The 15,856-nt window shown below is 37.5% G+C and overlaps 1 protein-coding gene across 2 annotated transcripts in view; it reads right to left on the bottom strand.

The window, feature by feature from the left end:
• Window positions 1–15,856, bottom strand: part of LOC149303037 (cotranscriptional regulator ARB2A homolog) — a 168,181-nt gene that overhangs the window by 91,740 nt on the left and 60,585 nt on the right. For both annotated transcript variants that reach the window (XM_089481864.1, XM_089481865.1), the window contains one exon: window positions 5,410–5,529. In XM_089481864.1, coding sequence (XP_089337990.1) covers window positions 5,410–5,529 — 120 coding nt within the window. The remainder of the gene's footprint in view (window positions 1–5,409; window positions 5,530–15,856) is intronic.

Genomic DNA, 15,856 nt, shown 5'->3' with positions numbered 1-15,856 from the left:
AAAGAAGAACAAAAGTGGGGACAGGTCCACCAGAGCAAGGAGTGAGACAGTCTAGTCATCTGCTGTGCCTGTGCTTGGGCTTTAGCTTAATTGTTTCAACTGTGAGGGGGTTAAAGTCTGATGGGACTAGCCCAAAGTCATTAATCAATATACTAAGCAATAGATCTACCAAGTGCTCAAAAACTAGCCAGTTCAAATATCACAACAAACTCAGGGCAAATCCCAGGGGATGTCTTTATTAAGTGAGGAGGCCGTTTAGACATGGATAGCATAGGCTTTTGTAAAGATTATTGAATTAAGGCTGTTGACAAATAATTGAAGTTAATCAAAACATGCTTGAGCATCGTAAAACCACAACCAAGAGAAAAATACAAACAAATAAAAGGACAAAGAATTCAGTAAATTCACATGCAAACCAGACATTGTGTTCCAGCGTCCACTCTAATTCTATGCTCTCTCTGCTGTTGAACATTTCAGCGGGATATGTTAATGCTCTATAAACAAATAACACGTCCCTGATTTATTTTAATTAGTGCAAGGTCACAAACGTAGTGATGCATATAAGTTAGCAGAAACTGTAGAACGAAACACATATTATATGAATGCACTTATTATATTGAAAAATGAAAAGCACCAATTTATCCTACATTCTACATAATAGTATAAAATACATAAGAGTAACCCACTCTATACCAGTACTACAGGGCAGTGGATTTGATTGCAGTTTCCCATGACCCGCGTGATTATTCTTTCCTTTGAAGTTATGTCTACCCTGTTCTTAACATGTTGGTTATTTCTGATAGACTCAGGCATCCTTTAAGAGTGGAAAACCCGCAAAAGCATGTGCGTAACGCGCTACCTTTATGTTCAGTTCGTCCGACTGTTCTGCATCTTAGACTTCTATTACATCTATTTGTTTGAATAAAAAAGTGAAGTGATATTTACTTATTTTACATTGGAGCCTGCTGGTGTCTATTAGTTCTGTCATTGTGTTGGTGGGTGTGAGGCCTTCCACATGTACACCTGAGCGAGCACTGAATGCCTGTGGACTGAGCTGGCATACACAGTTTGGTATTTATCCTTTAAGAGTGGGTTGAAGAAAAGGGAGGGAACATCAGGAAAAGAAAATAACGTGATAGATAACGTGATAAAGAAAATACTTGTGTCACATTTTGACCCTACGTTTAGCTCTTGTAAGGAAATCAGGGTCCCCTACTTAAAAACTCAAAGGAGGAAAGGACTAGGAGCCTAAACATCCCCGCTCTTTCACTTAACCCACGCTAACGAGATGGCCAACATAGCTAAGAACTTAACTCTCCACTTAAGATTGGTTTTGGAGCACATATACAGCTCAACACGTACAATGCATTGAGCATATAATATTACAGTTTATAGTTACAGCTGTTTTTTTAGGTGGCCCTAGAGTTTTTTTTAATCAACTTTATTGGTTTTATGGGGGTTAGCTCTTCTTTCTCATACAGGATGGTGCAGATTAAGGGGCACTAAGTAGATGAGAAATTAAATTAACACTTAATAGCTCTGATGCAATGGATATCTAATGCATTTAGGAAATAAAACTTAAGAAAAAAAGTAAAAAAAAAAGTGTGCTGTTAGGCAAGCTTTATTTTTTTTTGCTCACGTCGCTGGATTTACTTTACAGCTAATATTAAAATAATTAGTACAGCAAATTGTAAACAAAGCACTCATCTCTATTCATTTAGTCGTAGCACACTGCCAATTATAAACTCAAATTAATTTTGTTACTACAGGCCACATCTGAACGAGCACTGGATCCAATAAAGCAATTTTTTTTTACAATACAAGATTCAGTAATTGTTAATTGAAACAACAAATGTACTAAGTTAATGAATACATTTGCACCTTTTAAATCTAAGCATTACGTCTCTATCCAAGTAATCATTTTTCTTCCAAAGGAAAGCTACGTAACATTGAGCTGCCTTCTTTATTTCATAAGGTTCTTATCCGTACAAAAAAATCAGGACAATGACAACACGTGGTCCCCTCCAAAATGAAGACTGAAGAAATTTCTTGAAAACCAAGTGGCCACCATACAATTGTTTTGAGGTCTCATGTTTTACAGTAGGGTGTACCACTGACCCTTCCACAAGTGTTACAAGAATATTTCAATATCTCAAAACATATCTGTCACATAACATGGTGCACTATCCAGTAATGTCCAAAATACATTCACCTAAAGGGACTTCAACGTTCTTTCACTACACAGCCTGTGGGTATATGAGTTTCAGAAACAAAATGCACAAAAGGCTTTCGGAACTATACTAGAAGTACTAGGAGGGTCGTAGGCCACCCGTCTCAAGCATCAAAATATTTCCTGCATATTGCAATCCCCAAAATAGATTGTCAGATGTCTTTTGAAGATAAGCCTACTCACAATTTCAAAACGCTTCCAAATAATCCGGGAATTTTCCGTACGATGACCAGATTATCAGAGAATACATATATGTTCAGTGTTTTAGATGTTGAGTAGGCAAATGTGCTCCTTTACCATTCTCGTGTGATACAGACCTTCTGCACATGTAGGCTGCATATTATAGAAAGGATTACCAGCAGCTGACTCCAGTTCCCAAATGGCATTAATGTTTTTCCTCACTCGCAAGCTTTTCGCTGGTATTAAAAACTCTATCTCTTCCTTGTCTGAGAATTCCGAAGGGACTGAAACCGTTAAATTACAAATTGTAATAAACAACTAAGTTCTGTAATGCCCACAGAAAAGATACTGTTCCCATCTCACAGAACTCCAAGATATGCATTAGCGTATTAACAAACACCTTTCTAATCAGGGCTGAAGCCATTTATATTTTCTACCTGCTTTAAGACTGCAGGCCTCACTTGGTCCTTGACCTTGTCTTATGCAAAGATATCCTTTTGTCTAACCCGTGCCCGCTTTAATCCCTCAATGGATTGACCTTCTATCACTTCCGTTGGAAGGCTTCTACACTTCTCAACCACCTTCTCAGTGAAAAAAATACTTTCTAATATCACATATAGCGAGTGACACTCTAGTTTTAGACTACCAACCCTTGATATATTTAACAGCTATATGTTTTTGAATATTTCTATTTGTCTTATGACCCTGTCTTTCCTCTAAGTTATACATGTTGATCTCCTTTAGTTTTTCCCGATCACCTATGTACCATTTTGATGTTTCTGGTAATTTCTAGTTAAATACTACAGTTGGATGAGATGACATTGGCACAAGCCAAATGCCGGGCTTTGTTCTGGCTCATATAAAGAGAAGAGGCCACAGCAGAACTAGCTCAAGCATCATCTCTCATGTTTTAGCGCCGTTCCTTTTTTTGTTTAAGGTGGAATCCCTCAACACTGGTCCCAAGTACCCATAAGAGGGTCTGTGTCTTTATCTCATCTCGTGGGATATACTCTTTAATATTAGCTGGCCTTAAGACGGGGCACCAATTGATTCATATGTGCCTAATTGAGGATATCCTGTCAAAGGTATTTGCGCACACATAGTAAGTACTATTTAAAAAGCAGCCATCTGATGCATTGTATTCAGACACATTATATGGTCACACTGCTTAGCCTGCAACTATGTAAGTAACCCAATCATGTGGAGTCCTATCTAATTGTACTTGGCTATATTGCTTAATCAGTCGGATTGCACTGCCCTTAAACCCACCGGGACTCTCCTGCAACTTAAAGCACTCTCTGGACACCATTAATAAGGCACCCGTGTGGTCGGTGGAGTGCTCAACCATAAGGCCAGGCCCTGCAAATACACACAAATACAGAAATGACCAATTAGTACACACAACAAAACAAGGAACCAGCACACACCCAGTAAATACTATTCAAAAACCTGAAGCATAAATATGGCTGCCACACAAATGCATCCTTAATGATGTCCAGGAAGGGTTTTAAATTACAGGAGTCCCAGTGGGTTAAAAAGCAGCCCCGACTGTAAGCAATATAACCATGTAAAATTGGTATACATTGACGGAGTGGCGCACCGGTCCGGCAGCACCCCGGAATCTGAATTTATATGCTTTTTAGGGAGTGGTTCCCTCTGTATTTGTGGGACCAACATTTAGAAACTTGGCTTTAACAATCACAAATGTACTGTTGCTTCGAAACCCAGTGTCTGGTTTGAAGAAAGATCTTTGTAGTATGTGGTGGCCCTTTCCTTAGATGCATTAATCCCATCCACGAATAACTAGGTACCTTGCTCAATATGCCGGTTAATACATTAAATTCTTTTTTTCTTCCAAGCCATATAAACACGGACTACAAATGCCAACACACAGCATGTAATCCATAATGCCTATTTGGCCTTGTTACAGTAGAAGCCCAATATTTGTCCCCAGCGTACCCGAGAATTTTATTGACTGCCATTCACTTCATATTGTTTTTCCTCTAACATAAGGACATGGGCTATAAGGTGACCAGGAGAAGGCGATAAATTGGCCAACAAGTTACCAACTACTGTAAACATAAAGACGGTTTGCAAGCATTTGGTGAAATAAATGAAATAGATTATTGAAACGATTGTTGGAACCACCTCAGTTGCGAATTGACCTTTCCAGAAAGGTTACACCAAAAGATACTTTAAGGGAAGGATTTATTTATAGTTGGATATATTAATTCCTATCCACAGCAGACTTAAGATACTGTCATGTGAATCCACATTTAAACACGACGCAGATGCAGTTTCAATTAGAGAAGGAGGTTTGCTGAAAAAGAACAGATTTACATATGTTAACACAGTTTGTGTTTTTGTAATGGATCAACGTTTTCCCTTAGGCTGTTTTAGTATTAATTGGTGCCCCACGTACAGCCCTTCATTCACTACCTCAAATTTGGTGCTGGGGAAAAGTGAGGAAATTTGTTTGGTTTTGTCCATGTTTGTAGCGGCTTCTTGCGGCATTAGGCCAGTTAAATAAATAAATTATTGAAAATAAACAAGATGGAACACTACCGAGGAGAAGCATGGCCACGGAAGATATGCTGGGACTTTGGCCATTGTTCAGATATAATAACACAGCTTCTTAGGCAGAACATGAACATTTTAAGCAGTATGAAAATGCTACAGTATACAAATAATACTATAAAGTCTGCCGTTAATAAACCACATATCTGCTAGTGCTTTAAAATAGCCTTAAGTACCTGAAATGCATTGCTAAATGAGATTTCTAATTTAAATTATCTATTTTATATACAATACAATTTCTGATGTATTGTACATCCTGGTTACATAATAAATATATTATTGGGGTGGTAAATTATGTTTTAAATTGGTACAAAAGATTGATAAAGTCTATGTAAGCAAGACTGGAATTCGCATCATTACAAATGAACAGATTCTGGACACAATAATAATAATACATTTAAAACAAAGATTAATTATCTTACCAGCTCCACAAACGCAAGTCCCCCATAACTGTGAGCCACAAAAAACACATTCTCAGCTTGTGCCTTTGAAATGAAGTTGTCCCATACGTATAAGGCATGTTCTTCTGGACTTCCATTATCCTGTAAGTGGAGTTTCATCTTAGTTAGTCGTATCATAGACAAGAATTTCCACTGGCCAAGTTTTTTCTTTACCAATAAATGTTAAACCAGTAGACTCATAAGTGTATACTCCCGTACAGCTTGATGTTACACATAATCGCATTGTCTAAAATATATAAATGGTATTACAGAAGCATAGAAACACAGCAACAAGCTTGGAATTAGGAACTGTTTTTTTGTTCAACAGAAAACAGAAAATGTCTAGCACAACAGGACCTAGGTTACCAGAGGATGCTCCTAGACTTCTGTGTTAAACCTGATTTCTATGAGGTTTATTACTGAAGTAAGAGAGTTTAACTACCTAATCACTATGAATTAATAAATGCCATCCTTGACAAATTTCTCTCCAAGAAAGGCTCGGCAGCTATGTTCAATCTATAATGAATAGTTTGATCAGTGATGAATATGCACCATCCAAGCTACACTGGGTGGTGAAGCTCACTGGACCAGGCCCTTCATAATGTAAGCAAAGTCAGAGAGACAAAACTGCAAGCTTTACTGCCGCCAGGGTCCACTATTATTCAAGTACGGTGGGGGCCGGTATTATTCCTCCGAGTGGTGATACCAGCCAGCTAGCCCCACAACACAATAAATAGGCATGATAAGTCCTCTGTCATATACAACAGACGTTTTGGAAAAATTTGCCTGAACACTTTAGTGGCTATATATGTTATTGTAAGTAAAACACCCAAACTTTGGAATAATAGCCCAAGTTCACTAAATCAGAGCAACACAGGGGGACAGTTTACCTCTGCCTCTGTTACCGGTTCGTCTCTGCATCCAGTAACATTTTCATGTATATGTTTGTTAGATCTTTATAATGCATTATAAAGACCTATCAGTCTCCAAACCCTAAATCCAGTAGCTCAGGTCTTTGTTTTAAAGGTCAGAGAGACTACATGAAGTTATTGCATAAATGACACTACTATGCATTGATCGGTAAAAATATATTGTTATGTCCTGCTGGCTGTAAAGAACAAGAGACAGGATTTACTAATGTAATATTACAACCATTATTGGCAAATACCACACAGAGGAACAGCAAGAAACAAAGCCTTATCGACTAGTGCAGATTTTAATGTTGAGGTACTCCAAGGTCTGCATTTATGATGGACTACCTGAGCTGATAACACATGGAATTATCTAAACAACATTTGCATATTTGTGTAATTATTTCCTAAGGTTAATTAGCTGCTGCATAGCAGCTTGCCCTTTGAGACTGCTTTGCTGTGACATGTTCACACAGTTTCTGTACCGTTGCCAAAAGTGACACATTCTCTTCTCCAGACCTGAGGAGCTAAAGTTTGGAAAGCTGAAAACCCTCACTTCTAAAAGGTGTGCAACTGGACAACAGTAAAAAAAAAAATAAAAAATAAATAAAATAAAAAAGATTTTTGGAATCTGATAGAATGCAATCGTAATACATTATTTAAAGGAATGAGTAACCCAGTGCATTCTTCAATTCATCATTTTATGTTTAGGTCAGCAACTGTATAAATTTGCAACAACCCAAAGTCTTATTAGCATAAACACACAAAGTTTTGGTTCAACTAGGAATGGGCAAGTTTTTTTTGTTTTCTGTAGTCACAAACTATAAAAATGCTTGTGTTGGTAAAAACGCATTGCTTTTGTACCCTCTGCTTTGTAGTGTTTATTAAAGCCTTTTGGCAAAGCTTCTAAGGAAAAGTTCATTTTTCCATTTTTTTTCCCCATATTTTCCTTACTTAACATGGTTTCCAACCAATCCATTTGAAAATCATGGAGCATTGCACAAGGAAATTGTAGAAGCTGTATTTTGCACCCAGTATTGCGTTCAAAAACCACCAAAATATGTTCCAAAGCCACATTATAGTTCCCATGTCCTGATACGCCAAGTATAGCCCATTCTGGTGGTGCAGTTTTTTGAGAATTAATGTAAACAATGAATTAAGTCAGCCTCTGAATCATCACATTTAAAGACTTTTAAGAGCCCACAAGACCTGCTAGATATTGTCTATGGGGAGACATATAGGAAGCATCTTAGAAAATATCTAAGTCAGTCCATTTCATTAGTACCTTGGTGGGTCTCCTTGTAAGAGTATAGAAAGCTTACATAATGTTGTTTTACTGTAGTTGTTTGGGTCAAACAGTCCAATCAGTTGGACCAGCCATTGTCTGTAAAAGAAAATCAACACAGCTTCTAACTTGTAAATATGAAAAATAAAGAATAGGAAGACCAGGGAACTTCTCTCTGTTTTGTGTTAAAGACATCATCAATTTACAAGATGTATCAAGAAATTGTTTAACACTAGTAACCTTTTTAGAATATCAGTGAGTAAATGGATAGTGGGCCCCTTTCTTAACATTTGGGTTGTTAAGCGAATGTTAAAGTGTTTTCTGAACCGCCACTGAAGAATAATTCCCCAAAGTTGACAGATTGATATTCGCAAGCAACCTTCCATATTCCTTTGAAATGTAGTAAGCATAAACGAGATATCTGTTTTGGCAGTTTAATGCGCAAGTAATCTAGAACTGCCCATTGAATCCCAATTTTGAGCATATGAGGTGGGATATGTCAGGAAGGGGAAGATTTTAGTTAACTTTGAATCCTGCAACTTTAGTAAAAGTATCCTTCCATGTAGAATGTTAAGGATAAGGCATTTAGGGCACTTCTAGTGTTTTGGCAGCCGTCATTTTGTCACACTGTTTCCTATTAGCTCTTCTGACACAGTAGTCAATCAGGCAGCCAACAGGATATCTGTCACCGCCAATGGTCTTAGAACCAGCCAGGACTCAAGAAGAATAAAATTGTACCTTATTAACTATTATTTTTCTCTGCAACATCTAGCTTTTAAAAAGTTAAGCAAATGTCCTTTCTTAATGTTATCTTTATTCTGTTTCAGAACAGTAAAAAAAAAGAATAAACAATATATATTTATATAAAATCAGGTTTCTAATATACAATGTAATTATTTTGACTGCTAGCAGGCACATTTGCAAGTACGACATGCAAGTTTCTTCCTATTAAAGTATACGTTTTTAGTAATGTGACCCATGATAAAGCAACACACACACACACCGATTTGCAAAACCTAATGTTTAAATAAGATTCATAGAATGAACTAGGAAACATCATGAATTCTATCGAACATTACACTGTGTGAACACTACAATTCCTGTACACCAAGAGTATATATATTGAATATCTTAAAAGTAAAGGCAAATGTATTACTACCCCAAGGGGATACTGACATTTTCACACATTGTACAAATTAATTTATGGTAACAGATTGATGTATATACTTCCTTGTGTTCACATTTTTGCTAGACATCTCTAAGCTAGGAAGGAGTTTGACATTTTAGTATGATTTACAATATGATATCATATGTGTTATTGATTATCAATCTGCACGGTGTCGGGATTACCAAACGCAAGCCAGTGATGGGGGGGGGGGGACAGTAGCCTACAGAAAACCACCAAAGCTTTTTTGTGTTTGTTTGTTTTAATGCCTTTGGTATGGTATTTAAAGGAACTAAAATAACATTTAAGCCTCTTGTTATTTGCGTTGACTGCGCTATTTTAGTTGCAGGCATTTGCAATTACTCATCTATTTTTTTTGACTGCATTACCTTAAGGTCACTTTGGAGTTAAACACAGGCATACAAAGAGATGAAAGAGTAAAAAAAATGTAAAAAATCATGCAACTCCATAATTTGAAAGTAGTTGGAAATTTGGTTGGCATCTATATGGAGATGCACATTGAGTTGAACCAAATCACAACATTTTGATGTCATGGTGTGAAGAATATAGCCCAGCCCAGTTCAAGGTAGATTGCGTCTACCCCTTCACGTGTAGGGGGCACGAAGCATGAATCCTACCTTCTGAAGAACTGCTTTTTATTAAATACGCTGCAGCAAGACTTAAGACAACAGTTTAATCCTGATGAGATTCTGTTCTCCGTCAATGGGCTTTGCATACAAGCAATCTTTTTCATTGTGTGTTTCAGTTTGTATTATTATTTCCAAGGTCTGTGTTTACAGGTATTTTTACCCTAAAATATTTATGGGACTTCTATTAAGGGTTACCTTCTGGGACATCCCATTTAGGGATTCACAATTTTTAAGCTTGCGAGCAGGGCTCTCTCCACCTAATGTTTTTCTTAAGTTTGTCTTAGTCTGTCAATTCTCGTCTTGCCACACCCCTTGAATATATATGTATTGTATTAAGCGCTGCGTACATTGTTGGCGCTATATAAATAAAAGATGATGATGATAATTTAAAATGCAACATAGAAACCATTTGGCGGTTTAGAGAATTCCATTGTTTGCTAGGATAAAGATCAGAACAATTATTTTAACTGTATTTTTTATGTTTTGACTTAATTCTATTGGTTCATATATATATACAGAAGGTATAAAGAACACTTTCCAAAGCGTTTTAAACAAAACCCTCAATATTATGTAATATTGTGTCCGATATTGATAAAATGATTTGCCTCACCATTGGGAGGAGCAAACGGCCAACCAGAGAATAATTTCTAAATTCTATACATATTCAAAAACTATTATGTTATTTCATTTATGCTAAGGCTTTAACACTAATTGTGTTTCACACAACTTACCCTTACTCAGCCCTTTGCACATAATATATGTGTCTATAATGGATTGATCTTTAGCGTTTCATCCTACAGGTGTTAAAATAAAAACACATATGACATGAAACCTCCAAATTCCTCCTAATACTAGATATTTTTTCAGATTTTCAAACATATGTAGGCCAATCTCCACAAATCTCAAAGCATAATAGGACAAAAAAAACTCTAAACAAAAGATTTAGTTAAAGAATTCTTGTGCTGTATAAAGATTATCAAGACCAGACTGTCACACTGTGACCTTGCTGGCGTCTCGCTAATCTGACAATATTTTGTAGTGCATTGTTTCAAATCAATAACTAATTAACAAAGTACAAAAGAAGTTACATTCTTTCTGAGGTTCCTTGTTATAATGGCTTTTGGTTACATATGGGCAGAAAGGTCACCTTTATGACATCTCAGCAAGTCTTTCAACATCTTGTCACTGTCAGATTACATTACATTTAGAAATTAATTGTCAAAAGTTTAAAAGCGAGCCTGTGTGTTCCAGACAGCTCCAATAATGGTGTAGAGAGTGGTCACGTTGATATGAATCTCTCTCTCTCAAGCACTCTATGATTTCTTAATTTTTGCAGTTGACCTACCTGGAAGATTGAGAGCATTCTGCTATCTGTAGAATCCTGGCGATACGTGCTTGGTTTAGCTACTGGTGGATAATTAAAACAGAATTTCACAGGTACTTCTAGAAAGATAGCAAACTATTACAAGGTACACATTTATTGGCTAGAGGTGAAGTTTACTGTGCATGTAGTTAACAAAAGTTATGGTGGGTAAAGGTGATGGAAAACCCTTCCACTTGAAATTAAGAGGGTAGTAGAAGCATTATTAAACACTCATCTACAGACATCAGACAAGCCAGAAGGCTTGTTTTTTTCCTTCAGAAACCTCATAGTGTTGCCACAACCACAAGGGATTCTGGGTAGGCGCATGCAAACAAGGTCAACAATTATCACCTTTGCCTCTATATCCACTTTATACATGGATCCCTTGAAAGTAATTGCCCGCTGTACAAGACAGCCTTTAGACAAAACTCGGGAAGAGGTGCAGTAGCCAGATCACCACTCATGGACAGCCGTTTTGTCCTTAATGGGACTCCGCATGAGGTTGTGATACTGGCTTAATACTTGAGGCATGGGGGAGCACAAAAAATACCATTACATAAGTTATGGTGGGTAAAGGTGATGTTAAACCCTTCCACTTAAAATTAAGGGGGTAGTAGAAGCATTAAGTATCAATCTGGTTTAATGTATCCTATTAAAATCAAAACATAAGTAAGTGAGATAACATTTTACACAAAGAAAAAAGAAAATGGATCACCATCGGTCTTTCTAATTTCTAACAGCTGTCCTCCATGCCAACAGTATTTGTCTGGTCAACAGGTTCTAACGTCAGCTACCCTATGGATGGGAAAGTACCGGCAAAACTAATAGTTTAAAAATGTACCGTACACCACAGTTTAAAACATTTCTAGCTTGGTAAATACCATATTTGCTTGATTATAAGACGAGGTTTTTTCAGAGCAAATGCTCTGAAAAATACCCCTCGTCTTATAATCAAGGTCGTCTTCTAATCAGACCTCAAAAAAATGTCCGCTGGGGCCAGGCTGCTTACCGGTGCTTTGGTCGTGAGCAGCAGGAGAACAGGAAGCTAGAAGAGTCCTCACATAACTCTGCCTCCCCCCTCCTTCCTCTGGGGGCGGGGCCAGAGAAGTTGCTCGCACAGCTGGGCCCCTGCAGAAGTCTTCGAGTGAGAGATCTGCAGTTCAGGTAAGGAGGTGGGGGAGGGTTTTTGAGCAAGTATGTGTGATTAATGGAATGAATGAGTATTTAAATGTTTGTGAATGAGTGTATGATAGCATGGATGTGTAAGGGTGGTGGTAGCATGTGTAAGGGTGGTAGGTGGTGGAGGCTATACTCACACTCCTATCATCCCCAGGTTCCAGCATGTACTGGCTGGCTTGGCAGGAGTGTGATTGCTGTTAGCAGTTTATATATATATATATATATATATATATATATATATATATATATATATATATATACACATACACACACACACACCTCCAGAAATGCCTTTTAACCCCCTATATGCCACTCTGCCCCATGATATGCCTTTTAACCCCCTATATGCCACTCTGGCATTTAGGGGGTTAAAAGGCATATCATGGGGCAGAGTGGCATATAGAGGGTTAAAAGGCACATCATGGGGCAGAGTGGCAAATAGGGGGTATAAGGCATTTCTGGGGGCAGAGTGGCAACCCTGGGGGCAGATGTGCATAACTGGGGGGGCAGGTTGGCAAATAAAAGGAAATAAAAAAATATATATTTTTCTCAATCATAGCTTTGTTTACATGAATTAATATTTACTAGTAAAACATTTTTCCTATAGGGTAGTCTTATATTCAGGCTTTTTGTTTTTTTCCTAAATTAATATTTAGATTTTGGGGGGTCGTCTTATAATCGAGGAAATACGGTAATTATTGGAATTATTGGAAGAGTAAGTCATAATGCCTTATTTGGCTTTACAAAGGTTTTATCAGGCAGCAATAGAAACTGTCAGCAATGTTTGCACACATATACAATACATGTATAACATGTTAGTATATTAATCTGTGAAATTGTGTGTAGTTGGCACTATTCCCTGTATGAATAAAAACACACACACACACACAACAGGTTCCAGAAACAATAATAATATTATTATTATTTATTTATTTTAAGTAAAGGATTCCCAGGATTTTTCTACAAATAATTGTGTGAGTAGGGTTGCCTTGCTAAATGCTTTTCGGTGTTTGCATTTTATGACTAATACAAAAAAAAAAAAAGCAATAAAGGTTTACCTACAGTTGGATTTAGATTCTCTGCTTTTTTTTTTTAAGAAGTCGCTTTCTTAACTGGGAGGTTTCTTGAATTAAAATTACCCCTACCTCACCTTTGGGAATCCCATATTTCCATCACTATTTGTCTCCATACACTCAGGATAATGGAGATGATAACATAAATGCCGGAGAAGATCAACAACAAGTGCATGGTGGTGATTATCTGCTTGTTTATTCGTAAAGCGAGGAGGGAACTGGATATGGTGCTGAAGAGTCTCCAGAGCTTTAACCCACTTTAATCAGACAAGAGAGGAGCAGGTGACCGGCCAAACATTGCTGTAGCCAAGGACAGCAAAGACGGAAAGGAAGCTCTACATAATGTGGTGAGAGTTTAAAGTGGCCCTGTCACCAGAAATTACATCCACGTTAATAAACACAGTGTAAAACTAGTAATATGTTGTGTTAACATCTTAATAGACATCTGTGATAGAAAGACCGTATTATCTACCCTCTAGTGTTCTATATGGTGCTCTTATTAATGGCCACTCTTTGTTATAATGCAAGTGCACCCAGTTAATGCAAAACAATGTTTTGCCGTGATGATTAAAAAAAAAAAAAAAAAAAAAAAAAAGGTACCAAAACTGGTGGACGAAACCTAGACTGGCCATTGGGTCCATCGCACAAATACCCAGAGAGATGGCGCCCAGTTGCCCCTCCCAACTACTTCAAGGCGACTCGGGGGCTGATGTAATAAAAGGAAGTGTGACCACCTGCTACATATACCGTACACGAAGCACGCTATACCTCGGCTGATGTAAAAAGCTGTGGTCCGCAGTGTCACTTATATAGCAGACAGCCACATGCCTGATCTATGGGATGTCAAAGTCTCCTGCCACACTTTTCAATGAGCAAAGATTCTTATAAAGTAAAGACAATATACGAAGGAAAAATGGTTTTTTTGGTTGTAATGAGTAAATGACAGTATACTTTTTTAGTGTTGTCAGAGGACTACAAAGTTTCTGAATGTAGGTAGAGAAAAATACGTTTTGGGAGGGGATTTGGGAAGAGTCAGTTAATTTGGATTTTATTTTTGCAAAGCTGCTTAAAAGTCAAAAAACAAAAACACAACAGCCCAGATTCCCTGAAGTGTCTCAATGAGAAATAAGCTGAAGTGCATATGAATCCCTCCTATTTCACGAACGCAAGGTACGTCTAGCAGCAAATATATGCTGGAGAAAAAAAAAAAAAAAGACAGGTCAGTGATGGCTTCTATTCTTACTACAACCAATACGACAGAATGTGCTTGGTCTTATTCACGACAAATAAGGTGGGCTATGCATCTTCTAGCATACATTGTCACAGATTGACATGTTGGGTGTAGAGGGGACTATGTTCAGTGCAGATCATTTAGTCAAAGGATCAAATAACAGGTGAAATAATATGCAAAGTAGCAAGATGTTCAAAATTAACACCGGGTAGATTAGAAAATTCTAAACAGTGTTAAAAAAAAAAAAAAAAGAAAAAAATAAAGCACAGAAACCATTCATAACAAATTTAGTGAGAACACTCTGTAGAGCTAACATGCCAATATAAACCATGCCCTTCATTTTATGTCAAGACGTAGCCAAGGCAGACTAAACTGTTCAAAATGAATATAGCGATCGGAGCTAAGGGGGCTTTCCTTTGTGTGCTCATTCAGAATGAAAGCAACCAGATGTTTTTACCATCTGTAGCCTTTCTGAGATGAGTTGCTAGTCTCCATGCAGTTTTCGTTGGACAGGTGTGCACACAACAAAATCCCCATCATAATGTGTACACTGTTTGGCAGTCTGCGGAGATGACAAAGATGAGATCTACAGGGAGTTGAAACGCCTCACTTGCTAAAAATCTGAATAAACCGGATTTTTCCGTTTTCTTGGGTAAATCTTGCAAAACTGTCGCAAGCGTAGCGTTATGTGCTGTTCATTTATTTAGAACCCCACAAGCATCGTTGGTGACATCATCACTAAATTCAATTAACTTTAAAATAGTATATTATACTTCTGCTCTAAATAAAACATGGTAACATTACTTTCAATAAAGTGCAGGCACCAGCATGCACAATGACCATGTCTTTGTACCAACTTAAAATAAATATACATTTTATTAGGGGTATATTCCATGATTAGAATATGCAGTTAATTAGTTGATTATTAGTAAACAGATGTTTAGGTTTTTTGGTTTTTTTTGTACAACAAACAGATATAGTTTAAAAACAATGCTTCTGTGCCTATGAAATGATACTGGACCAAAGGCACGACTGTCCAATGAGGCCCCCGAGGGCCATATACACACAGAGTCTGTATGGTTTCTCTAATTGGTATCTCATTAACTGAGTGCATCAATAGGTCTACATGTTAGGAATTACAGTGAAAGCTCGATGGGTATGTGACCCTTGGGGACTGGTGTTAGAAACAGGGCTGTCACAGAGAAAGCTACTTGTTACCTGGATAGATCGCTGGCTAAAGAAGGGATTGCAAAGAGATGGAAAATAACCCAATTAGAAAACTAGTAAGTGGAACCTTAAAATTAACTCTTTAGCACGTGTTTACCAATTACCTTGCAGCAGTAGTTAAAGGTCAGGTAAGCACTAAAGTAAGTACTTGCATGTAGTATGTGCCGGGGAAACCCACTTTAAAAAGGCATGTATTTGAAATGAATTGTACGTAACGAACAATCCACTTTAAAGGTTGTGTCCCAACCAAGCAGGCTGGGAAAGGTAGTTGCCATAGAAAGAAAAAAAAGCTTCCTAAAAGTTTGTGTTTTGGGTAAAGTAGAGAATCCCAGATTTGCTACTGTT

Source organism: Sceloporus occidentalis, unplaced genomic scaffold (assembly GCF_023333645.1).
Source record: "Sceloporus occidentalis isolate IW3139 unplaced genomic scaffold, rSceOcc1.0.p SCAF_16, whole genome shotgun sequence".
Taxonomy (NCBI): Eukaryota; Metazoa; Chordata; class Lepidosauria; order Squamata; family Phrynosomatidae; genus Sceloporus; species Sceloporus occidentalis.
This window is presented reverse-complemented; position numbering and strand designations above follow the sequence as displayed.